The 24,755-nt window shown below is 38.9% G+C and overlaps 1 protein-coding gene across 1 annotated transcript; it reads right to left on the bottom strand.

Annotated features, from left to right (window-relative positions):
* Positions 1-113: 113 nt before the first annotated feature.
* Positions 114-24,416, bottom strand: LOC121887873 (amyloid beta (A4) precursor protein-binding, family B, member 1 interacting protein). Its single transcript, XM_042398952.1, has 14 exons — positions 24,249-24,416; positions 17,945-18,004; positions 16,642-16,729; positions 14,699-14,961; positions 13,118-13,195; positions 10,839-10,998; positions 6,449-6,570; positions 5,441-5,515; positions 5,182-5,325; positions 4,620-4,730; positions 2,639-2,737; positions 2,418-2,541; positions 2,203-2,264; positions 114-1,528 (listed from the first exon to the last, which is right to left on the bottom strand). The coding sequence occupies exons 2-14, from the start codon at positions 18,002-18,004 to the stop codon at positions 914-916; spliced, it is 2,001 nt and encodes a 666-aa protein (XP_042254886.1). The 5' UTR covers positions 24,249-24,416; the 3' UTR covers positions 114-913.
* Positions 24,417-24,755: the final 339 nt, after the last annotated feature.

Below are 24,755 nucleotides of genomic sequence, written 5' to 3'. Positions count from 1 at the left end.
GCATTTTTACAGTATTTACATCCATCTCAGAAAACATGACAGTATGTACAGTTCTGTATAAATGATTCCTTAAAGTATGAAGACAGCATTACAGCATGACATGCATGACAGTATTTCATAATGTACATAAAATTACCCTGTTTTTTATTAAAACAGAAGTTTCTGAGTTAAAAAAATGTTAAAAAATCGACTGGTTTCCAAACACTGTATAAAATTGATCTTTGATCATATATAACAGTCTTTGAAGTATTAAGTTTCCCTCCGGACATGGAGGGTTCTAAGACATGTTTAAAAACTATTCTGCTTTAAACAATAACATTTGTACACCAGAAACATCAGTTAGCTGGTTATGAAATCTTAAAATTACATGCATTCCTCTCAATGCAAACAGTTTTCATTTTCAAAAGTTTCATTGCTGGACACAAGATGTCTAACTTCACTGAAAAGACAGCTCTCAGTGTGTATGACCACCCGAGGCTTCTCCACACTTGTGTAGGTTGCATATGTGACCACGATTGGCTCCAAACAATTTGTGCTGTCACAAATCATGTTCAGGTACCTTTAATACAGGTTTTCAGTGGACAAGTTCCTCAACAGAGAAACTTTCCTCAACAAAAAAAAATTCTTCTAGTGTAAAATTCTGCACGTTGTGAAGATCCAATATGCTGGTGACGATAAGAAGAAGTAAAACACATCCTCGAGTGGATTTACTCGATTAATGAAAGATTAGGCTGTAAATAAGCAGTTAAGAAAAAGGATGATGAATGCAAATGAGTCTTGAGTCTTAATTTATCTCAAGTAGGTAGTTTCTACCTGGAGATGTAAGGTACAGATGAGCTTTTTTTTTTCTCAGCTTAAGAAGAGGCTGATTAAAGGTTAAGTTGGACCTATATTTATATTCAGCCTCCTCAGGTTAATGATCGCTGCGCTTCTTCTGCATGGCAAGCATCAGTTCTGACATGAAGTCCCCACCTCCTCCTCCACCCCCTCCTTCTTGCAGTGCCGGTGTAGTCCTCTTTGGCGGAGCAGGAGGCATCTTCCTCACTGACCCGGCAGGCCGCAGAGCTGCTTGCGGGGCCGGAGCAGCAGGTGGAGGAGGTGGCGGAGGCGGAGGGGGTGCTCCAGCGCTTATGAATACTGGCTGAGGTGGAGGCGGTAGGAACCCTGGATCTGGTGGTGGAGGAGGCAGAGACTGGTCCATACCACCGAAACGAGCCGGTGGAGGTGGTAGAGAGTTGACCGGCGGAGGAGGTGGCAGAGAACCGAAGCCAGCAGCCGGAGGAGGGGGAGGGAGGAAGTCTGGTGGAGATTCTGAGCTGTCGTCCATGGGTGGATCTGGCGGGGGAGGAGGGAGGTTGTCCATTGCAGGCGGAGGTGGAGGGAAGTTGGTTGGCAGTTGTCGCTGGGGAGGGGCAGGTTTGAGGGCAGTCTTGGTAGACATAGGAGGTGGTGGAGGAGGGAGGGCTGGGTCTGGAGGTGGTGGGGGGAGGAAATCGTCCAGTGGTGGGGGCGGGAGATTTCCAAAGTCCTGAGAAGACACAGAACATAACATAATGATACAAGATGAACAGGAAGTGGACAAAGTTTTACAATTTATTTTAACCAAAGGCCTGTGTTTGGGCAGGGTCTTTATATCAGAAAGATAGTCTTGGTTGCATCATGGGAAATGTAGGATCTAGTATTTTTGGAGCTCTTCCCAGACTAAAAGTCAGGATATCTCAGCCTTTACTACTTTGATTTTGATGATTCTTTCTTAGATATCTGTCTGCTGAGTCCACCATCTTAAAGCATGAACAATACTAAATTGTTCGATCTCCTAAAAAGCCAAGAAATGATCTGTTTCCAGCTTTTCAAACATGAATTTGCTGCTAATGTGGCTTTTTTTTTCTGTATTAAGTCATCAAATACTGTCTCCTTGGGCCCTTTCCACTGCTGTCTAACATTTTATAGATAGATTAATTGTTGAGTTTGAGGATTTGTAGTTTTCCCTATTTCATACTATCATAATCTGAATCTATTTGGGTTTCCAGCTGTGTATTAAGAGATAGTAAGATGACATCTTAGGCCCTGAGAACTTGTGGTGTTTCTCCTTACATTTTTCTTTTCCCGATATTTAAAGAAACAATTCATTAATCAACCAAAATCATAATAAACATATTGATTCATAATGAAAATAATCATCCCAAACATTGAAATTCATACCGTAGAATCAGGTCTCGGTTGGGGCTTTGACGCGTGCCCGTTGGCCTGGCTCGGTGATTTGGCTGGGACAGAAGAAGAAACACTCATGAGTGAACATACTGCACAGTGAAAATGTTTCTGTTCATATCACTACATCTGGCTTGTTTCACAATGTCAGTTAGCCGTCACATAATCAGCGAAACACTCAGTTAAGGGGAGATTGTGTGCTGTGCTACCTTTGACGGTGGGTGAGGGCGTTGATGGATTGGAGCTTGATGGAGTGCTGCGGTTCGTCCACACAGAGCTGACAGCAGCCTTCCTCTCGGCTGTTTTATAGTTTTCATACAGCGACACACCGTACTGGAAGTGCAAGAAACACACCGCAGAGTTTATACTGTGTCTTCTGGATTAGTGGACATTATAGCTTATCATTAAATGTAGAATTGCTCCAATTTACCTTTGCAATTCGTATTCCAGTGACCCAAAGATTCATGGACCAAGCATCATCACAGCACAGGTACTTGATATACTGAGAATCCTTCTGGATCTGAGGATGCTGTGCAGACAAATACAAAGAATAAACATCATTATGTCAGTAATATACTCTGAGAAGTACTAGTTTGGAAAATACAAAAAGTACAAATTGTAGTATTCCTTTTTGTTTTTTAGTTTCCTTAACAAAATTCCACATTTACACAAATCCTCTCATTTTCCAGGAGTCTCTAATGCTAAAAAACTTTGACGCTGAACACACTGTAACAGATTACGCCCTTGCTTTTCAATATAGTTTCCGTTTAAAGTGTAATAAGCTGTTTTCTGGGGCAACGACAGACCGAAACACACTCAATAGTAGTGTCTAGGGAGACGATGCGTCACTGTGACCTCCTTCTTTCTGGCTGTTGTCCTACTACTCTATTTTAGTATATTCAAAGAAAGAAAAATATCCCTTGACTCATGCTGTGATTAGATATGATTCAGTGTTTTCCACTAGATAATTTGGTTATATTAAGGGTATCACAGGATACCACAAGGGGGCAGAGTGAGTCTAGAGAGGGTGTTAAAGGCCAATACAAGTTAAATTTGATTTTATATTTTGAACTTATATTGTCTAGGATTGTCCAGACAGCATTTGTGAACATAAACAGAAGGAGGACCAGAAGGTACATGATGTAATCTTGTGACAGGATCAATCAGATGCTTGAGTCACATGCTCAAATAGTGTTTTCTAAAATAGTAGGAAATGCACTCTCACCCCATTGTAATGATTACAAAGATATTTGTTGTACAATGCTTACTGTATAGGTGTAATTTTAGCTCAAGCGTCAGTTTTTCCTCTGAAGAGGAAGTTACAATTTAAGCTTATTGTCCTGATATCAGTTCTACATAATGGGGATGTTATTAGAGATCACCTCAGGCAGCTCTGAATATTTAACTGCTAAATTGTTTTTGCTGGCATCCTTGAATAGCTACAAAACACACCTTCATTGAACACAGTTGAACACACATTGAATTGAACACTTTGGCAGCTTCACTTATTGTCATATCATCTTCGTCACCATCTACTAAAAATAGCTGCTTTTATTGAGCTTTACAAACAACAATAAGGATAGGATAAGAGATTACATGAAACCCGGCTAGCCTTCCAAAATGTCCGCTCTGACAGGTCATTTTCCCTTGCCCTTGGCCGAGCGGCACCTTATAGCCTCCTCCCTTCAGCTCGGACCTTGAGGACTCTCTTTCACTGGAAGGTAATTCAGTTTCTTTGCCTCTCTAAGCTCTTTTTGCTTTGATCCTCAACATCTAGTCTAATGGTATCTGCTGATTCTAGTGTTTCCCAGACGAGATAGAGGAAAAAGAAATAAAGGAGACTTTCATATCCCTTTAAGACTGACCAGCAACTCATCAGGTTCTTGCTTTTTCCATTTCCGTCAGCACTTCTTAGCCTTAAATGAGAGCAGTATACTTCCATCATTGCTAATATGCTCAGATTTGAAAGTACTCTTTTAATGAAACGCATGACACTTTCGATTTCTTTTAAAGAAATTAGGAACTGTTTAAAAAAGTCATCTTGTTCATTTTTCACTCTCGCCACTTTCAGATGAATTAAAGTAAAACTGTCTTCTTTCACTTCTTCAAATTTAACTATTTATTGCTTTTCACATTTCCAGTAGAGCGAGCAGCTGCAAAGCTGACAATGCTGTACACTCAGAAACTACCATGCAGAACTAAATTCTGCATTAATATCTCTTGCACTCTGCAATAGGCTGTGTAAGCTATGCAAAATAGCACCAACCAGTATAACAGCTACTGTAAATTGTGTCAGTGTCAGTGTCATGGTGAGAGGAAATAACAGCTTTTCTGTTTATCCGTTCCACAGTGAAAGTATGTGACTTTGAGGCAAATTAGACTAATAAGGAAACAATTTAAAGCCAACTTACCTTCAGAACAAAGCAGAAGTCAGTCGGGGCCTTGTATTTTGTCTTCAAATCTTTGCCGTAGTAGACATTTAAGTTGTCCAATTGGACAAAGCAGACGAGATCACGGGATGACTGAAAAGAAATTAAAAAAGGATTACATTATAAGATGATCTGCAGTGTCTTTTTTTCCATGAGTTTGTTTATCTATTCCATGCCATGCTACACAATAGTAGAGCATCATGTACTGTATGAATGGTATGTTTGGGGGGATGAGCTGCCAAGAGATGAAAGATATACAGTAAGGGAATATGCTGTAGGTATTCAGCTGTGAGTAGAAGCTCTAGTTACGTTCAGCGATGCATGAAACAAGACTGGGGTTGATAAAGCAGAGAGTCTACATGCTAGAACTTTATAGTCCCGGTGATTAAAGAAAAAAAAAGACCTTTCATTAAGGTTTTAGTTAACATTGCAAAAAAATCTTGATATCTGCTGGATTTTAATTTTTACAACTGAGTATCAGCTGCTGTATGTTTGTTTATTGTCTGGCTTTTGCCACAAATGATGTTCTCTTTTGACCCCTGACCTTTGTCTTCCCTTTGGGCACATAGTAAATTCCTGAGGCCCTCAGCTGGAAGAGCCGCTGCTTCCACGACTTCTTGCCGTCTTCTTTGAGGTACAGCACCCCCTCAAGATCAGGCACGATGATGGAAGTCCCGCAGAAGTTCTCCTGCGGAGGTGAAGAGGGGATGAAAGAGGTCGAGAGGAGCTCCCACAAGGGGAGAATGTCACTTTAAAGAAAATATTTCACTTATGGGTTCATGTGGGTGCATGAGTTTATTTACCTGTATTAATATATCCTTGTCTCTGTCTTTTATTTCTTTCAAAGCTCTCATATCCTTTTTCCATAGATAAAAGTTCTGCAGGAATAAAACAAAGTACATTAAGGATTACGTTATACTGGCACATGGTTTTGTCAGTTGGGAATTTTTTTAATCAAATGTCCGATTCCTTAAATATGCATGATAATCCCGATTTTCAGTGGAATGATTTAATCTAAATGTTGCCTCAGATATTGTTCTATGTGGTCAAGAATAAATCACTGAATACTTTACTTTTCTCCAGAAGAAAAGTCAAATGTTAACATATTGAATATCTTAACAAAACATTGGCTATTCTCAGCGGAAAAAAAATAATCATTATCAGCTTTTAAAAAAACCCTTAAAGCCAAGTCATTGTCCCTCTGTGACTGCGCTAGTTTGATTTCATATCATAGTCTAGGCCTGTGTTTTTATTATGATGAGAGAAAGCCCAAAGGGGGTTTCTATTTTGGTAGCTCGTGTCAGAAGTTAAAACTGTAAATTGATGGGGACATACTGTATAAAACAGATCTGTCTTTTGTTGGGGAGGACGTGGGAGACATGATGGAGTACTTTAAAAATGAGAATATCTCACCAGTTTTCCAACCCGCCTATTTGTCTCTGCCAACAGACCGAATCCATTAAATTCATTGAGATTATAAAGGGGTCCCATTATATCAACAAACATGCCAAGATCTCAATGTCTTATGCCTCAAGCTGTTTTGTCTGATATATTACAGTGAAGACATAAATGTAAGGGGTCATCCTGCAAGAGGAAAGACATCTCATAATTCAGACAACAATTCATCAGTGAAAACATCCAGATGGTGCTCAGCTGAAACAATGTGGAGATAGATTTGCACAAACCAAAGTTAAGAGCAATGAAATAGCCAGTGTTGGACTTTTTAGATGTCACGCACATCATCTCTGATCACCCAGTATTATGTTTAGAGAAGTAAAGGCAGTCTGTGTTGGTTTATAAAGGTGACTAACCTGTGGGTTTTTGAAAACCTCATTTTTTTCCTTCCTCTCTTGAAAGAGGACTTTGTTCTCGCTGTCCCTTGTCCACGCTGAGAGTGGCTCCACAAGATTTTCATGGTCTTCAAATGTTCGCTCTGTCAAAAGAGAAATTTAGATGTCAGCAAACCGGAGGGAGAAGATGTATTCAGATACTTAAAGCCACTATGTGTATATTTTGAAAGTTCTTTTTTGTAAAAAACTGAGACAAAACCCACAGTTTAATTACCATAAGGGTGCTTTACTTGAAAAATGTCATATTATAGACATTGTGGCTTTAAGTAAAAGTACCACAATGCATCTATACTCCATGACAAATCATGAATTGATTACTGAACGGGCCTACTGGAAACAGGGTCGGGGGGGGGGGGTGGGTTCTGTTTGAAATGACTGTTTGCGGTTTCACTCAGCCAAAGGGCTGAGTGAGGGGTGGGGATGTTCCGAATGCATTTTTTAGCCCCTAATCTCCTTGGATCTTGAGTATCTGCCTACACCAACTTTGATGTGGCTATATTTCTGTCCTTTATAGCTGGTAGGTAGGAGGGGGGGCTTTTTAATGTGTCTGCTCCCAATAGCCCACTGGTTAATTATCCATAACTGTGCTCTAGCTATTATCAGTAAAATGTTCCAAAACTAAAATTACTCATTAAGAAGAATGACCCTTCAGAGGTTTAAACTGCTGTAAGCTACATTTTAATGTTGAAGCTGATCCACTACTTTATGTACATTTGGGTAGCAATGCATGTGTCACATTACTATTTTTATTTTTATCTGAAAAGTAACTAGTAGCTCCTAGTGGAATAAAAATTAGGATATTACCCTCCTTATATGTCAAAATAGGTTGTTTGTCATTGTTGAACTGGCCTAAATGACCATTACAAAACAATACATAAGAGCCTTTTCTGATCTACCAGATCTAGTCATGGTTTGGTAAAGTTTAGACAAATAAAACTACTTGGTTTTATTTAAAAAGATCTTTTGGAAAGATTGTAGTCATGGTCAAAATAAACCAACATTGACTGTTGGTATGAGATAGGACTCTTACCTGGAAAACAATCATTTTAAGCATTTGAACAAAATGATTGTGTTTTTCTGGTGTGGATAGTCTCAGAAATGTAGCGGAGAAGCAGTCAAAACACTAAATTGAAATACTCAAGTAAAATATGACCTAAAATTGTATTTAAATCCTTTGCAGCAAACACAGCTAATATATATCAGCCATAGAAAATCATTTCTCAGCACATTTAAACACTAATGTCATGACTTGGCTTTGGAAAATGAAAATTGTGTCAAGTTTATTTTCTCACACTGAATCAACAGTACATTATTATTTAAAGCAGAATCTACAATCATCTTTAATCTTACTTTATGGTCTTCATGCTCCCTCTGTTTAGCTTTGCACCATAAAACACATCAAAACAAATGCTTCACAACATGTACAGTAGTTCACTGTGTCACTGTATCTGTAAATCAGCTGAGCTTGCTACAAAGTCAACTTCACAGCTGTACGATTGTCTATTTCAAATGGGGTGAATTAGGAAAGGGCTGAATAAAATACAAGCCTTTCTGTTTGCTGGAAAGACTTTAAATGGCACTAAACCTCGAAAACACATTAAGAGTACTTTCCACCTCCTCCTTCTTCCTCTCTGCCCACACACACACTCGTTGCCGTAGATCTCCATCATGTATACTGGGCATTTGACTGTAGTTTAGCCATGGTCCCCAATTACAGGTTACTAGCCGAGACAGAGGTAGGCATTAAATAAATTGCTGCCAGGGTTCCAGTCTATAGTTTGACTATTACAATCATTAAACGGATGGTGTGACTTTGCTGCTGGAGCAAGTTATTATGAGAAGAAATCCCTTTGAACTACATTAACCACATGGTGCTCTGCAGTAGTGTGCATGGTGAGCACATGGCTGACTTCGACAGTAAAGATTTGTTTGAAGATGGTGTTGCTGTTGAGCTCTGTGGGTGTTTATTGGGCATGACTAGCCTTGACTTTTTGTTGGAGAAAAAAAAATAAAAGGTCAGCAAAAATGTTATACTACTTAACCCCCTCTAGTTTAGTTAGAACATAATACACTCAGGGGGAGTTTAAATGGACTAAACTTGTATATGTTTTCCATTGTCAAGCCGTCACACTGCTTAGTTACTCATAGATGACACAAAAGCCCACCCACCCTCGTGCCCATGAGTCAAATAACCTATATAGAAAAATTTTGAGTTTTGCATGGACGGCATGTTATAAGTAGCAATCTGTGTGTCACACAGCGTTTCGTGGAACTACACTTATCACGTATCATTTGGTTAAAAATAAACAGTGTTGACCACAGGGAAACACATATTTCCTCATTTGTTTTGAGCCGTCAAGATATGTAATCATTTTTTACAAACAGGCTCAAAAACAAGTATATAAAGTATCTGGAGAGGAAGTGAGTGAATTCCTCTTTGAGGGTTTTTCTGCAGTATGGACAGCACTTGTGAAAGCAATGTTATAAAATATGCATGTTAGGTGTTTAGGAGTCCTGTGTGATTCATTGCGAGTCCTTTGCAGAAAAAAATCTGCTTCAAGTTTGGGTTGTGGCGACACTGGAAGAAGCTGTTTGCACTTCTTAGCAATGCGACAATTCAAAAAAAGGTTAAATGTTTTCTGTGAAGAGGTATTTGCGGCAAAGAGTTAGACAATAAGGCCAATGATATCCAATACTTTTCTTATTTTCAACAAATCAAATGAAGAAAAACAAATAATTTATCAAACTAACAAGTATTCTCTGTGTATCCAAAGCTGCATATACTCTAACTCGTTCCTCTTTACCATAAAAGGGCTTCACTGTCGTCCGAAAACTATTAAAAACACATCAGTGAGCTACGCTGCCGCACTACTGTAGGTGACATGTTCCTTACAATGAACATAAGCACTGTACTTTATCTTGAATCAATCCCACATACACCACGGAGCTGTAAATTCTTCCTTGCACACTAAATGTGTATCATTCCACGGCTGAAAATAGTCCCCAATAAAAGCACAATTTACTCCTGTTTTAGAGACATTTGCTTAAAACTACAGTGCCCAGCTGTTTTATGAAATCAATGAGCCTTTTGTAAAAAATTGAACTATATATTTGCCATTCTTTAGTCAGACTAAATGAACTTAAGACAGGTTAGCAATGTTAGAAAGTATGAGATGGACTAACACATTGCTGCTTTCTCAAATTCCTTCCTAGGTTTGCTTACAATAAGAAAAAATATAGAATAATTCCAGGCTTATCCTTTAATTTCACGTATTACTGCTTAACTAGCTGAATATAAAATTACTTGAATGGGATTTTCAAACAAAATAATATTGACTTGCTCACAGACGTTAATGACTTTACCGCCAGTATCTCATTAAAACAGTTTCGGGACGGAGTAAAATGATTCCCTGATCATGAAATATAAGATTGTTTCTGTTAAATTATGAATGATCTCCATAATAATCAGATGGAGTTGTTAGGAAACAGTAAAAACAGATGGTAACAATGGCGGCGATGTCCAGCAGCTGAAGTAAATATAGCACAGACAGCTCAGACGGAGGATTGAGATCATAAGGCTTCTATTTCCGCATGACAGGGAGGATGACTGACAGTGTCCGATACAGCAAATTAAACCCACCTGTCTACACTGTGTGTGTGTGTGTTAGAGAGGAGCGAGGAGTAGAGAGAGTATGAAAAAGAGACAGGAGGAGGGAGAGAGAGAGAGATGAATGGGAGTCAGATAAATGTTTCATTGTGAGCTCGCTGCAGTGTGGCAGCCATTGCGCCAATAAAAACACAGTCCATCATCTGGACCTGAATGAAATATACCACCCTGCACATTGTGTGTGTGTGTGTGTGTGTGTTTAGCTTACAATTGATGTAAAAACACACTGAAGGATTATGTTGTTAAAGGGGTAATCTGTGTTTTTCTGGTTTTGTTGATATATTTGCTGCTCAGCTAGCGTTTACACCTGTGGCGTTTCTTGCACTACATTTCCCAGAAATCACATATTTTCCTTTGGATTTTCTGTTACTTACATTTCGGTAGATACTCATTATACCAACCCAGTTCAGATTTATTCCAAACTGCTGCTGGAAACCACATTGTTTCCTCTGTGGTAAAAGACTTTTTGTCCCCTCTGAAAATACTTAACTTGTCAACGGTGTTTAAATGTTTAAAACAGCAAATCTCTTATGACTTCACCACAGATTGAATCACTATGGTATATCATCTGATGACAACGCATTAAAAGAGATGGTGATTGTTGATTGATTAATTATCAGTCATAAACATGGCCAAGGTGGAGCAGTATATTAAATGTTGAATAATATTACTGCTGTAACTCACCGAGCTGCAGCTCAGGGTTGGTCTCACACAGGCTCCAGTCCACGTTGCAGTCGCAGTGAGTCTTCTCAAACATGTTTTCCAGAACTTCCCTGACGGTCTGCCTCTCGTCCACCATGAGAGTCTTGGAGCTGCCGTCGTTCATCAGCACCTTCACCACTAACTGTCAGAAAAGTGTGATTTAATATTACTTTTGCAGTATTTTCTCCAACAAATAAATGACAAAAAAAAAAATGTTAAAGCTCCAACCAGTGAGAATTCTTTAGCTTAAAGTAATGGTTTGACATTATTGGTGAGAGATAGCTATATAAGAAGTTTGATATACTCTATTGATTGTACAGTATGAAGCTACAGCTAGCACCATTTAGCTTAAGTCGGTGATTCTCAAAGTGGGGTCCCCCAGGGGTCCTTGAGGGTCCCCAGCAAAAAGGGGAATAATTTAATTTCACTGTAATTCCATCCATAAGTAACACAATGCCAGAATGTATGATTATTTTGGTCATGGGTTTCATACACATTCAGTAATAAAACATCTAAAAGTAAAAATCTTATCAGATGGGGGTCCGTGGTCTCATTTGTGTCAGTTTAGGGGTCCTTGATGTGAAAAAGTTTGAGAACCACTGGCTTAAGTTAGTAAAAAGAGTGAAAACAGAACATAACCCCCCGTAAAACCACAACTTGTCATTTTTACACTTCGGTTTTTGTACAGATTCTATAAATTAGATATGCAGTAGATGTTAATTAATTAGCTTAAGAGGCTAACTGTTTCCCCTTGATTCCATTCCTTATGCTAAGTCAACCAACTCCTGGCTGTAGCTGCATATTTAATGGACAAATATGAGAGTGGTATCAAACTTCTCATCTAAATAATAAGCTTAATAAGGAATAAGGGCATTTCCCCAAAAATCAAACTATTTATCCAAGTGTCTTTGATTCTAACATGAGGTTTTCTGTGTCGTCTGCATGACAGACTGAGGTTAAAAGTTGTGGATAGCAGCAGATGTCTCTGGAGTGAGACATAAAATCCAGCCTTGAAGCACATGCAGCTTGTTTATTTGCCAGTTTAATTATAGGCTTCATACGGTAAATAGTTGTTTCTGTTTCATAATGTTAGCTTTACCAGAGCAGTCTGGAGCATCAGCATGTTTATCTCTTTATTGAACATATTTGGCCTCCCCCCACCGTTTTTTTTCCTCCCTTGTATTCATCTCTTTTTGCAGTCTTAGCGCCTTCTTCGCCCCGAGCTGACTGAGATTAATTTTGTGCTTTCCTCACAGGCTCATATGGCTTCATACTTCCTCTCATCTGGAAACAAATCCAGCTTTGGGAGGCTGAGGAGTTTCACAGAACCAAGGTCAGCCAGTCGCTTGCCTTGTGTCATAACAATATGGGTTTCAGAGATGCTATCACAAGAGGATTTAGGGTGTTAGATCACATGTTCCTCTTTCTCGACCTTTCCTTCAAAACAATATGGTTTTGGCAGTTGGATGAATGAAATGTCACTGGATATCAAATTATTTTTCCTCTTACGGTACTTCCTCATGCAAGTATGTCCTCGATGTTTAGAGCATGCACCGGAACCGGTGGGTTTATCTGAAACTTGAGGGCCTCGGACCACAGAGGGTTTCGCTGAAACTACTAAGAGTGCACCTTGCTCCTCTGAGCTTAACGACTCAGAGACAGATGTTCCTGTGAAACTGGCCAGTGGTCTGTGTATTCTCAGCATTCGCACGTGTACATGGTGATTCAAGAAAGGCGTTTTTTTTCTGGTTTCCTTTTTCATTTTAGACATTTTTAAACATATAAGAATTTATAACAGGCCATTAAAGCAGTCCCACCTATATACAACCTATATGGGATTTCTCAGCTAAGTCGTGAGTAGAGGTGAAAAACTCGACTGTCAGATATAATGGCCACATCGACCATGATAAAAGCATGCTATCAGCATGAAATGAGTTTGGTTTGTGTAAAATCACAGTTCCTGACTCGTAGCTTTGCATGCACGACCACATGTCCATACTTCTGTGCAGCGCTTTGAAGATGAGAACATATCCACATATCACCCAAGGAGGAAATCACGCTGTCCTGCAGTATGTTGGCTATATGAAAGCGATCCATTACTGTGATAGATGGCTTGCACAAAAGAAAAGGAAGAGAGAGCCATGCATGCTTTGTTTGAACATTATGTCTTTCATGGTGACATCCAAGTAGTTGTATTTCACAGTGTCTTTAAAATTTACTGTTGCCGGTGGATTTTACACATCAGTTAAATGTCCGCTTACCTTTTTCACTTTAGCTTCCTTGAGCTTCTCAAGAGCAAGCTTGATTTTGTCGGCCTTCATCTGCGCCTCGATTTCCTCCTGAACAGGACAAACAATAATGTTATGAGACAGATGAATTATGGTGAACAATAGATCTTCATCTATGTTAGTTATAATGTTGTAACAATGGGATATATCCTGCCATTGTGTCATTGTTTTAAAGCTACACAGTATAAAATTTGAACATCAGCACTCAGAAATCATCTTTGATGTCAGCAAACTGCATACGGCACATTAATGTTGATTTTTGAAGGAATAATTCAACATTTTTGCTGAGAGTCTGATGTGAAGATCAATATCACTCTCATGTGAATCCATGAAGCTGCAGCCAGCTGTCATTATGCTAATCTGAACTAATTGGCTGTTGGCTGTAACTTCAGATTAACTGTACAGACAAGAGAGTGGTGTCAGTCTTCTTGAATCTAACTCTCTGCTAGAAAGCAAGTAAGTGTATTTCCCAAAATGTGAAGAGAAGCAGAAGTCTAATTCTAAATCTAACTAAGTCTAAATCTAACTGGTGACCTTTCACCAGCTACATCCACATTTCTGTGGATCTAACACTTCAGTGCTGTTCTGGAGGTGTAATGTGTTTAATTTCATTTCTCCCTGTGGGCGGACAGGTTTCAATTCAAGAATTTCATTTGGGGAATTACGTCCAATTTATTGGATCTCAATTATTAGGGATGTGATACTATTTTCTTTGAATTTAGGATTATAAATCTGGTGCATTCTTATATTAAAAGTCTGCCTACAGCACAGCTTTAATGAACTTGTACACCTCTACCTAACAATGACGCATTCTCTGCCTCAGCACAGCTGGTGTTTTTACCTCAGGAGGATGAGGTAACAAACCCTGCTAAAGCAATAAGCTCCCGTCTGGCTCCTCCCCTCCCCCACCAACAACACCGCCACCACTGCTGCAACATCTTACCTCCCCTTCTTCAACCTTTGGTATTGATCCTGTTACTCTTTTCTGCCTCATGGCTGTGTGTGTTTGATCTTTTCCAGACAGACTCTCGGGCTGTTTCGCCTCACGAGTCTCTGTAACCGTAACAGATGCCTCCATCCACTTTGCCATGATCTCACTGTTTAACTGTTATAAGAGCAATACCACTCTTCCCAGTTCCACAAAGACAAAAAAAGTGCTCAAGAGAAATGTATATTCTGGGAAATGGTGATGTTTTTGTTGTAATGGTGTCCTGTCACGCATGGCTCAGAAAGCGCTTACTTGTGGTAAACCAAGACACGCCACCAATAAAAGAGAATGTGACATTATTGCCTCTTATTGCCTCATGTTTCTGCTCTGTCGTATTACTTCATAAGATCATAACAATGCACAGAAATGTTCTTCTCTGCTGTCTTTTCTCCAGCATTTTCTTTAATCATCATCAACCAACTCCCTTAGTCTAACATAGACCTATATTAAAACTCTCACTTCTTAAATTTTGAACCAGTCCCCAGTGGTAGAGATGTTAATAAGATCTTTGCAGAAATGCTACAGTTGTCTTCTCATGCTGACAAACTGCATACAAGCTGACTCACCATTGTAGGCTTTGCACCCTGAGGAGGCGGAGGTGGTAAGGAGGAGGCGGAAGACGTGGTGCTAGCATTGCTGCTGGCGCTGCTTGGGGGTGACGGCAGTGAAGCGAGGCCCGTAGGTGCCGGTGGTAGGTCTTGCTTGGGCGGTGATAGCACCTTCAGATCGTTGATGTCTGCTGCGAGTTTCTCCTCAGTCGCATTGAGGTCAGCCACCAAATCAGCCATAAGTGCGTCCAAGTCATTGTCCTCCAGTTCGTTGAGGGACTCTGGTGTTAAAGGAGAATCAGTTTATTTGTAAAGAACTGTCTCAGGTACATTATGTATATTTAATACAAATGCCAAAACTGTTTTGGAAGGGAGGTGTTATCTCTCTGTCAGAATAGATGACCGCTGAGTAAACTTTTTTAAAATTTTGACATGTAGAAGATGCTTTTGTTCCTTTTTTTTTCCAATGATGAAGTGTTTTTTCCAAAAACCTTGAGTCATTTTTACAAGAACCTTTCTTTGTGTTTTCATTAAGCAAAGTCATAACAACTAAATGAGGGCATTTCTTATATTTCATTACTCATTGATCTTTCCTTGTCTCTCCTGAGGAATAAAGGCTGGTAGTACCAGTTAGTGTAGGCTGGGCTAAACAGGTTACTGTATGCTGTCTTGATGCAATCATGTGTTGTATATTTTTTATTTGTTTGCATACAATGTTTGCATATATATGTTAAGGTGCTGCTGGGGCCCTTCTGTGTTCTGCATGAACACTTCTGAGTTTGCATGTTCTCCCCGTGCCTACGTGGGTTTTCTCTGGGTATTCCAGCTTCCTCCCACAGACCAGTGACTCTAAATTGCCCGTAGGTGTGAATGTGAGTGTGAATGGTTGTCTGTCACTATAATTAAATGTTAGCTCTGTGATTGATTGGCGACCTGTACAGGGTGTACCCCACCTCTCGCCCAGTGTCAGCTGAGATTGGTTCTAGCTCCCCTGCGACCCTCTAGAGGATAAGTGGTAAAGAAAAATGGATGGATAGATGGATATATACGGTACCACTCAAAGGTTTGCTGTACTAAGAAAAATAGAAATCTTCATACACTCCAGAAGTAACCATTTGTTTTAAATTGTTTTAATTTTTGTATTCTACTTTCTTTTATATGTTGTTTTCATGTGCTTTTTTTTGTGCACAACCAATTGGCCACTGGAGGGACAAATAAAGTAACTCATTGATCGATTGATTAATTGTAGCAGTTTGCCAACTGCTGTTTCAAAGAAAATTATCTTAAATCTCAACATTAGCTAATGATTTATATATGAGTTATAAACCATTAATAAACACAACATTTGGGTCGCAAGCCAGATGGATTTTTTAACAACCTGGCAACCGAAAAAGCTGTTGTTGTTAACAGCTTGTACCTGATACATAAAGCTCTAGTAAATGACTCAATAACCAATAATGCCTTTAATAAAGCCAGTATTTACAACTTATAAAGGGTGTCTTATTAGAAAACTTTTTCTTCTAAGTAGGTTTGTCTTTGTAAAGTCCTTTGAGACATGCATCTGTGTGATGAAGAGCTATATAGAAAAACATGATATAGCAGGACTTAATGGGGCACACAATAAAAAGACAAAAGCGAGGACTTAAAGCAGAGTGCTAATGGCAGACAAACAGATGCTGTGACCTTGCTTTAACATTATTACTGCTTGTTTTACAACCCATTAGAGCTAGAGGCAAACAGTGAGTAATTAGTTCGTACGGTGACTGTAGTCTTCGCCTGAAATTAAAGCTTGAACAGTAGCCAGATATGCTGTAACTGAATGCTGCTTTTCTGCCTCCTGCGCCAAAACTTGCAATACATCCTGTCTTTGCACAACTAGATTACTGTAGAATTCAACACCCAGTTCTGTGCAGTATTTCTACACACACACACACACCCACACATAAAAAAAGTTAGGTCACCATTCGGGTCAGTGAAGCCGATGGAGAAGTTGAGGTTGTCGTTGCTGGGGAGAGAGGAGGCAGGAGGCACTGTTTCCTGTCCGAGGCTCTGCAGGGATGAATTGAACAAGGCAGAGTGTTTATAAGAGCATGAATACAATATCTGTGGAACTACAGGACCCCCAGGGGCTCAGTGAGTTAATCAACAACACATTCTGAGTCTCCTGAAACATCAACTGTCCCCGCACATTATGTAAGAAAGTAAAATGTTTACACATCTAATGTTACATCTGTTTTTCGGTATTACACTTAACAAGGCTTCTATGTGTAATATTAAGCCCCCCTGGTGAAATGGAAGTGATTTAAAATGACTGGTGGGCTGAAAACAACATCAAAGTGATCAGCAGGGCTTTTCACTGAAAAAAAAAGTGTAATCTCTAGCTGGCTCATGAGTTTGACATTTGACCTCCCCTCTAAAAGAGAGTGTAATTTATGGTTGTTAGATGACCACAAAGAGTGTTTCCCCCCACTGTGTCTGTTGTGCTTGCCAGTCTAGAGTGGCTCAGTGATCGATGGTGGGTTTTAGTGAGTTTGTCGTCTGTCTCTGAAGTAGAACTCTATTTATGGTACAGTATAAGGTGAAAGAATAAACCACAAGCCCTCTGGAGAAACTGTGTAGTTGAGTATGTGTTGCGTGAAATGTGTGTAAAACTCTTTTCATTCATAAATGACATTTAATTTAAAAACAAAGTGGATCTGATTCACTCTGCAGTGGAAATTTTAATGAATGAATGAATGAATGAATTTAACCTTTTGATCTATTCTCCATGTATATTTCAAATTATAAGAGAGACTATAGACTAAAATTAAGGACAAAAACATTTTTTAACACTTTAAAAATTACATCCATTTATTACAAATAATTTCTTAGGTCTATGAAACAAAGTGAAACCAACATGTGGATGTTTATGTTGTGCTATAATGAAACTCTTGGCTACTGTGAATCCATCAACTCTTAATTATTTACTCACCTTTTATTTTATTTGTCTTTTAAAAAAAAAAGTTTTATTGCTGTGACTACAGTTTGTAATTTAAACTTACTGTTAAAAGCAACTGAAATGAAATAAATCAAAAGTCCAAAAAACAACAACAAAAACAACTACTTACATAATATTAAGCAATAAGCAATAATGAGTAATAAGAAATAAAAATGACAAAGAAATAAATAAGAATGTACAATAACGTAGCTTTTTTCTGAACAGAAATCTTAAAAAGATGTGGAGTGAAGTGTCTTATTGTTGTCATGACAACTGCCTTAGCTCACCTGAGTGAGGAGGTCCATCTCCCCCAGCAGATCGCTGAACATGGCGTCGATGTCGTCCATCTGGTTAAAGTAACAACAACAGAAGCGTCAGAAACAGAAAATGCTGAAAAGATCAGACCCTAAACTATTCTACCATGTGACGAAAACCGATTGTCCTCTGGGGCGCTGAGTGTATCAGTGTCAGTGACTGGATATGGTTGTCATGACGAATGACAGGGAAGGAATGTGAGGAATGTGGAGGTAAATCCATTGACATGGAGGAGTGAAATGTTAAATACACATGTGTTTGACACAGCCGGTGGAGAGAAGCAGTACTGCTACTTTCCTTTGAAATGTGTGCAGGTGTAATATGCACCCTGAGGCTACATTATATTGCAAAACATCTCCAACTAAGACTGAAGGAAGAAAGTATGTATGCATAACTTCCAGGCCTTCATTATTCGCCAGAACATGTCATGTCTTGTTGCACATGTTGAACTGAAGAGTTTTGCATTTTCTGTCAGATCCAGAATAAGAATTGGATAGAATTGGATCCTCCAACTCACTATTGCAATCAGTCCTATAATTTAATTAAAGAGCATTATATGTTGAGATGATGCACTGAAATGACTTATTACAATGTACAACACTTGTTTCAATAATTATATTAGAAAATACCGATGCCTTAAGTAAAATACTGTATGCTAAAATACTGAAACTGCAATACTATTCTCTATGACTTGACAAATCCATAAAAATTGATCTCTGAAACATGCTGCGTCCAAAGGAAAATGAAACCACTGACAGTATAAAGTATGCATGCTCGCGCTCTGTGCTTCGCTATTAGAAATTGCTGATCAAGTCTCAAGGCTGACTCATACACCCGAATGCACAACCCAGATATAAGTTTAATGAAGTAACAAAATAGCCTGGGGGACGGCTGGGGGTATCTGTGTTTTCCCTGAAAATAACTTCTGAAGATTCACTGGAGATTCCTGTCTGTAATTATGTACAGTACGCAGTCTCTCACACATGTATTATTTGAAGCCCCATTTCTCAAAGCAAATGTTATGATGGGCTCGAATGTGAAGTCAAAACAGAGCCCCTGTTTTCCTACAGTGGAACGTGACCAATAGTGTGAAGGTGTCAGTGGGAGTTCATCCAGTTACAGTGGTGGTTAGATGGGGTATTAATTGTAGTAATGTAATGTGCTGAATATGAGCTACTGTATAACTCTAAGGCATCTTGGGGGCTTGAGCAGGTAAAGGTACAAAATACTGACTGATGTTTCTACATGAGATCTGAAACCACCAAACCATACTTACTAGTGGTTAAGAAGACAGTTCTCTGATGAACAATTTAGTTACACTTTCTGTTCATGTGTCTGTAGCTCTTTTTTAGTTGCACTCATCCACTTTTTAGCCACACCGAAAAGTCTCAGTTGGTGCAACACTTTGGTCCAGACTGAAATAATCTCAACAACTATTGGATAGATTGCCATTAAATTTTGTACAGACCTTCATGGTTCCCAGAGGATGAATCCTAATGACTTTGGTGATCCCCTGAATTTTTTTTTCCAGTGCCACCACACGGTTGACATTTGTGTTTTTTAGTCAAATGTCTCAAAAACCGTTGGATAGATTGCCACAGAATTTGGCACAGATATTCATATCCCCACAGAATGAATTGTAATACATGCAAAATAAATTACATTTCCATCAGCCTCAGCTATGCTTCGCCAATTACCACATTTTTGTTGCTAATATACTAAACAAATGTGACCATGCTAAACATTATACCTGCCTAACATCAGCTCAAGGACCTCTGTGCTTTAGTACAGGCTCACTAGAGCTGTGCACTTTTTGTCTTGTTATATCAAAACTTATCAATGTTTTATACAGAGTTATACAACCATGAGATAAATGATCAAACAGTGACATACATAATAAAACACAAATATGGGAACATGGCGGGTTGTTGTTGCTGTTGTTGTTGTTGCACTCTGCAGGTTTGGAACAAAATATGAATAAAACAAACAGCTATTTGTTCACTCAAGACATCAGCATTGATGATTGTGGAAGTCTAGCTATGAGCTAGTATGGCTATTGTGAAACTGTAAGAACAGGTAGGTTCACCATCTAACCTTGATAACTTTACTTACCTTACTATTTTTTGTCAAAAATGGTCTGCAAAACTACAGAGTATTGTCTTGTCATGTGATTAAAATGGTTATGTTTGGCTCTAAGACTGTTGAGCTGCTTACATTTGAATATGAAATTGAATATGGCTGTCTTTAAGTTCATTTTTAGCTGGGGTTCAGTAAAGGCTTGGGGTGGTTAAGGTTATGGTGGCTACTGTACGAGCTATGACTTTTATATCTCAAACAGACCTCATAGTATGTACATACTCTTTGTGTGGTAATTTTGTCTCCTCGTATGGCCACCAACCTAGAAAAATGTTTTTTTTCAGCTTCGCCTACCCTCTAATCTCATTGGTTTAGCCCAACCAATAAAATGTTCCCTGCCTCAGAGAAATGTTTACATGACAATAACTCCAGTCTTCATTTTGTTCTGCAGCTATGGTCTGTTAGATATGAAAATGTTATCTTTCACAAAGTGTAACTCACTGTAGTAAGACAGCCGGGACAAACCCCCACTCTCATTGTAGCAGAGACAGATGTGATTCACTGTGGTCCAGACAAGACTGTGACATGATTTTTCTCATCTGAATGTGAAATAGATCGATATCGTTCCAACATCTCACATGTAGCTTGTGCATGTATGGTTAGAAGCTATGAGAAACTGTGTATCTTCTGATTCCATTGATTGATTTGAGCAGATTGCAGATAAAAACTTGCAAAACATTTCTGGTGTTGACGATGCTGCGTAAAAGTGTTTCCCATACCGACTGCATTGACCGTCTGACAATAATTTCCATGTGATAATAATACCCATTGCGTCTATGGGGACCTCTTTCTAATCTCTGTATCACATGGGGCCCCCCTACTCTACTGCACCCCTTTACACGAATGGCACTCCCACGAAGGAAGTGGTAGAGGGTAAATTTCCTGCCCAGCTCACAATGTTGAAAGCGTGTAGGAAATGATGACATGAACAGCCACCTGCAAACTTTATGCTAGTTTCCTTCACTCACATCATGTCATGTTTTCATTGTCTGAAAACACAATTTGTATTGTCCAAGTTTGTGGTTAATATTTATAAACCTGCAATAATCCCTTTATAACACGATGTCACAGCCTTAAAAAATGCTACACTTTATTTTATTTTCTCATTATTTAAACAAAAATCTCTAAAGTCATTACTCCTTAATTATTTTCACATTTTATTCTTGTGTCCATACATTTTATTTTGTGTTATGACAACCACAGTACAACAGATCTCACTCTGACACAACCGCTGCATGATTTTGATCTACGTCAGCTCTTTGCTCACAACCACACAGTACAGCACACAGCGGCTGATGTCACTTGCAACGTGCACGTTATAAAGTCACACAAGGAAAACATTATAGTATCAGTCAGGTTGCTCCTGACAGCCACAGTTAGAGGCCAAATGCATTAAATGGAGCACTGCCAACTCTCATACAGTAAAGAAAGGCTGCGAAAAGTGTTTGGTCAGACTTTGAAATCAAACAGGCATCTGCTAATGGAGGCCAAAGTTACTTTTTTGTGAAGTGCATGACTAGATTCAGCATGATAAAATGGTACTGGTAAATAGAGTGAATCCACTTCACCCATCAACACTGAACAAATAAAACTTAAGGAAGTGTTGCCTTTTTTTCATTTCCCCATTTGTTGGTGTTGCCCAGTAAATAAACAGAAGAGCCACAGAAGTGTTAACTCTAAACTAGCGTCTTTACAGCCGCCTTAGAATGATTGTCAGTAGAGCCTTTTCTAACAGTAGAGTTAGAAGTGAAAATTAATACCACTTATATATTTGTTCGCTAAATATGAAGCTGGAGCCAGGAGACAATTAGCTTAGCCTAGCATTGAGACTGGAAACAGTCTCTCTCTCTATATATATATATGTAGATATATATATATATATATGTAAAGGGGGGAAAGCTAGCCTGGCTCTGTCCAAAAGTTAACAAAAGTCAGCCTACCAGTACTTCTAAAGCTCACTAACTAACAAGTTATACCTTTTTTTTTTGTTGTTGTTGTACAAAAACAAAAATGACATACAAGTCTCAACTGGTTGCCTGGCCAAGAAAGAGTCTAGCACATAACCCCTGTAAAACCTAGTGGGCAGATTTACCTTTGGACAGATGCAGGCCAGCCTTTTCTCCCTGTTTCTAGTATTCATGCTAAGTTAAGCTAACAGGCTGTCTCCAGCTTCACACTGAATGGACGTACGATAGCGGTATCAATCTTCTTATCTAACTCTCAGCAAGAAATAAAATAAGCGTATTTACCAAAATGTTGAACTATTCCATAAAAATAAAACGGCCAAGGATAAGAACTGTAACATCTTAGGCTCAAGATATCAGGGTTGATTTAGATCTGTTTTGGGAAATCATAAACAATGTCCTTATCAGCAGTTCTGGAGAACCTTTAGTTGGAAGTGCAAGACCGGCATGACTAACACTATCTGAGAGAGCCATTACTGATGCATAAAATGCTCTGAAGTGAGCTCAGTTTTGCTTCTTAATTGAACAAGATTAGAGACCAAACTGATGATAAACTGATTGTCCTCTGCAAGGTGAAATGACTCACAATAACAGGATAATTTAATTTACCTTCCGAAAAAATTGCTTTTAGCACAACTGAGTTCACATGAACTTATCATTCATATTCACACTTCTTTGGATGATGCTGCATTAAAAAAAAGTGATACTATCTTTAAAATATTTTGCTGCCTTTTTGCACAATTCTGTTTACTTTCCAGAAAGCACTCAGAAAATATGTGATTTGTCAGCATTTATAAATATTATTGGAAACCCTCAGGCATGAAATCTGGCCAACTTCCAAACCCGCGCAATGCATTGTGAAAACACACCACTGTGCTTCTGGTATCCAAAGAAATAAAAAAAAGACTGAAAATATAGCACGCAGGCAACTTCTGCATTCCTCCAGAAAACCCCCCTAAATAATCTCAGATATATGTTTCAGTCTTTTTCATAAGTCCACACGTGTAACTCAAGCATCAGGCAAGAAAATGGAAACCAGACGATGACTCTTAATTACCGTATTGAAGCACAGTGTATTTACTATAATATACAGAAACTTCCACTTTTTACTAAGATCAAATATATATACCCGGGTCTAAGACAGATGTGTTCACAGGACTGGATGTACTACACAGTGGTTGGCAAATAAGGGGCTCAGCAGCAAAAACAAAGCTCTGCAGGGCATAAACAGGAGGTATCATAACTGACATTTGACAACACACAAGATCCTATCTGTGTTTGCTAGAGACTGTTTGCGGTTATATGACTTAGAGGTTTGAACAACAAAAACATAGCTTTACGTTGAAAAAAGTAGACATTAACTATGTTTTTTACATAAAATCCCCACTTCACATGAGTCACTGGACAGTCTGTCAAAACATACAGTATATTCCAGCATTTTCGGCCTTGACAGCACTAGAAAACAGAAAACAGCCTGTCAACTAAATGGTTTTTACTCCGTTTTTACTCCAAATGGATGCTTGCATTGATACACTTTTTATACAATCCAGTTCATGTTTCGGTGATTTAATCTCATCTCAAAAGCCAAATGTACAAAACGTTCCTATCAACAGCGACAAACTGACAGCACTTTTAGCTCGGCTGTTTTAAATAAGAGACCAACCCTATCGGTTTCATGTGTTTATTGAGTCATACAGCCGTCTGGAATTAGAGCAGGGTCCACTCGGTTGAATAACCGACAAGAACACATATACACCCTTTTCATCACATAAAAACACACCAAATGACTACTGTATCACTACACACTAACCTGCCTAAGCCTTATCTCATGACTATAAACATAACTCATGACAAAGGCTGGATTGTGTAAGTTTTTGTCCAGTTGTAAACTAATTTGATAACTTTTAAAAGCGTCAATCACTGATAGGGCATTAAAAGATCAAAAGATTTTAACAGGATACCTAAAATGCTTTATGAATATTATCTTTAATATCTTTCCACTTAAAGGTATACCTGAAACTGAAAAAAGTAGGCAGCACAACCAACTACAAGAGCAAATACAACAGTCAACGTCTTCAACTGAAAGCACTGTTTGTTCTCGACGCCTAGATGAAAACAGTTGGGTGTCACCGTTAACTGAAGCTATAACGTCCAACTTAACAGAGATGTAACTCACCTTTGTAAATGTATATATCCTTATTTCACCAGTTAGTTATAAGGTCACAGCTTCATGGACATCAATTCCACCTAAAAATGTTATTCTTTAATAAAACTCAACTCCAAAAAAATAGTCATATACAGGCAAATTTGGGTGTGCGCTGCATCTGGCTCTGTGACTGTTGGTTTCTTCCTGCTTAAATGCGGAAGTCAGGTCTAGACCTGTCAGTAAATTCTTGTCCCAGTTCAAACCTTTCACAATAGTCTTGTCTGGGCAGCACTGTGCCGCCACCACCCCCTTAACAGTTCTGCTGCTTATCTTTACTGTGGCTGTGTGTACTCTGGAACTGTTTCAAAGCTGCAGATGAAGACACAAGTCAAGTTTGTTGCGACTTGCAATCAGGACTGTGATGGTGATTGACAACCTCTTTAAGTTTCTGAGAATATAGAGCAGATCTCAGTGGGATCGACAGAACGGCTGAATCAGCACGAGGAATGTGTGGGTCGCTGTTAATAATTCACCTCA

The sequence above is a fragment of the Thunnus maccoyii genome, chromosome 21, assembly GCF_910596095.1.
Source record: "Thunnus maccoyii chromosome 21, fThuMac1.1, whole genome shotgun sequence".
Classification (NCBI taxonomy): domain Eukaryota; kingdom Metazoa; phylum Chordata; class Actinopteri; order Scombriformes; family Scombridae; genus Thunnus; species Thunnus maccoyii.
This window is presented reverse-complemented; position numbering and strand designations above follow the sequence as displayed.

Bases quoted from the DNA above. Each gene is read 5' to 3' on its own strand.
- LOC121887873 (XM_042398952.1), bottom strand. From the start codon at position 18,004: ATGGACGACATCGACGCCATGTTCAGCGATCTGCTGGGGGAGATGGAC. The intron at 4,731-5,181 runs GTCAGGGGTCAA...ATTTCTTTTCAG, and splicing joins TGCCCAAAGGGAAGACAAAG to TCATCCCGTGATCTCGTCTG. The intron at 1,529-2,202 runs GTATGAATTTCA...GTGTCTTCTCAG, and splicing joins AACCGAGACCTGATTCTACG to GACTTTGGAAATCTCCCGCC.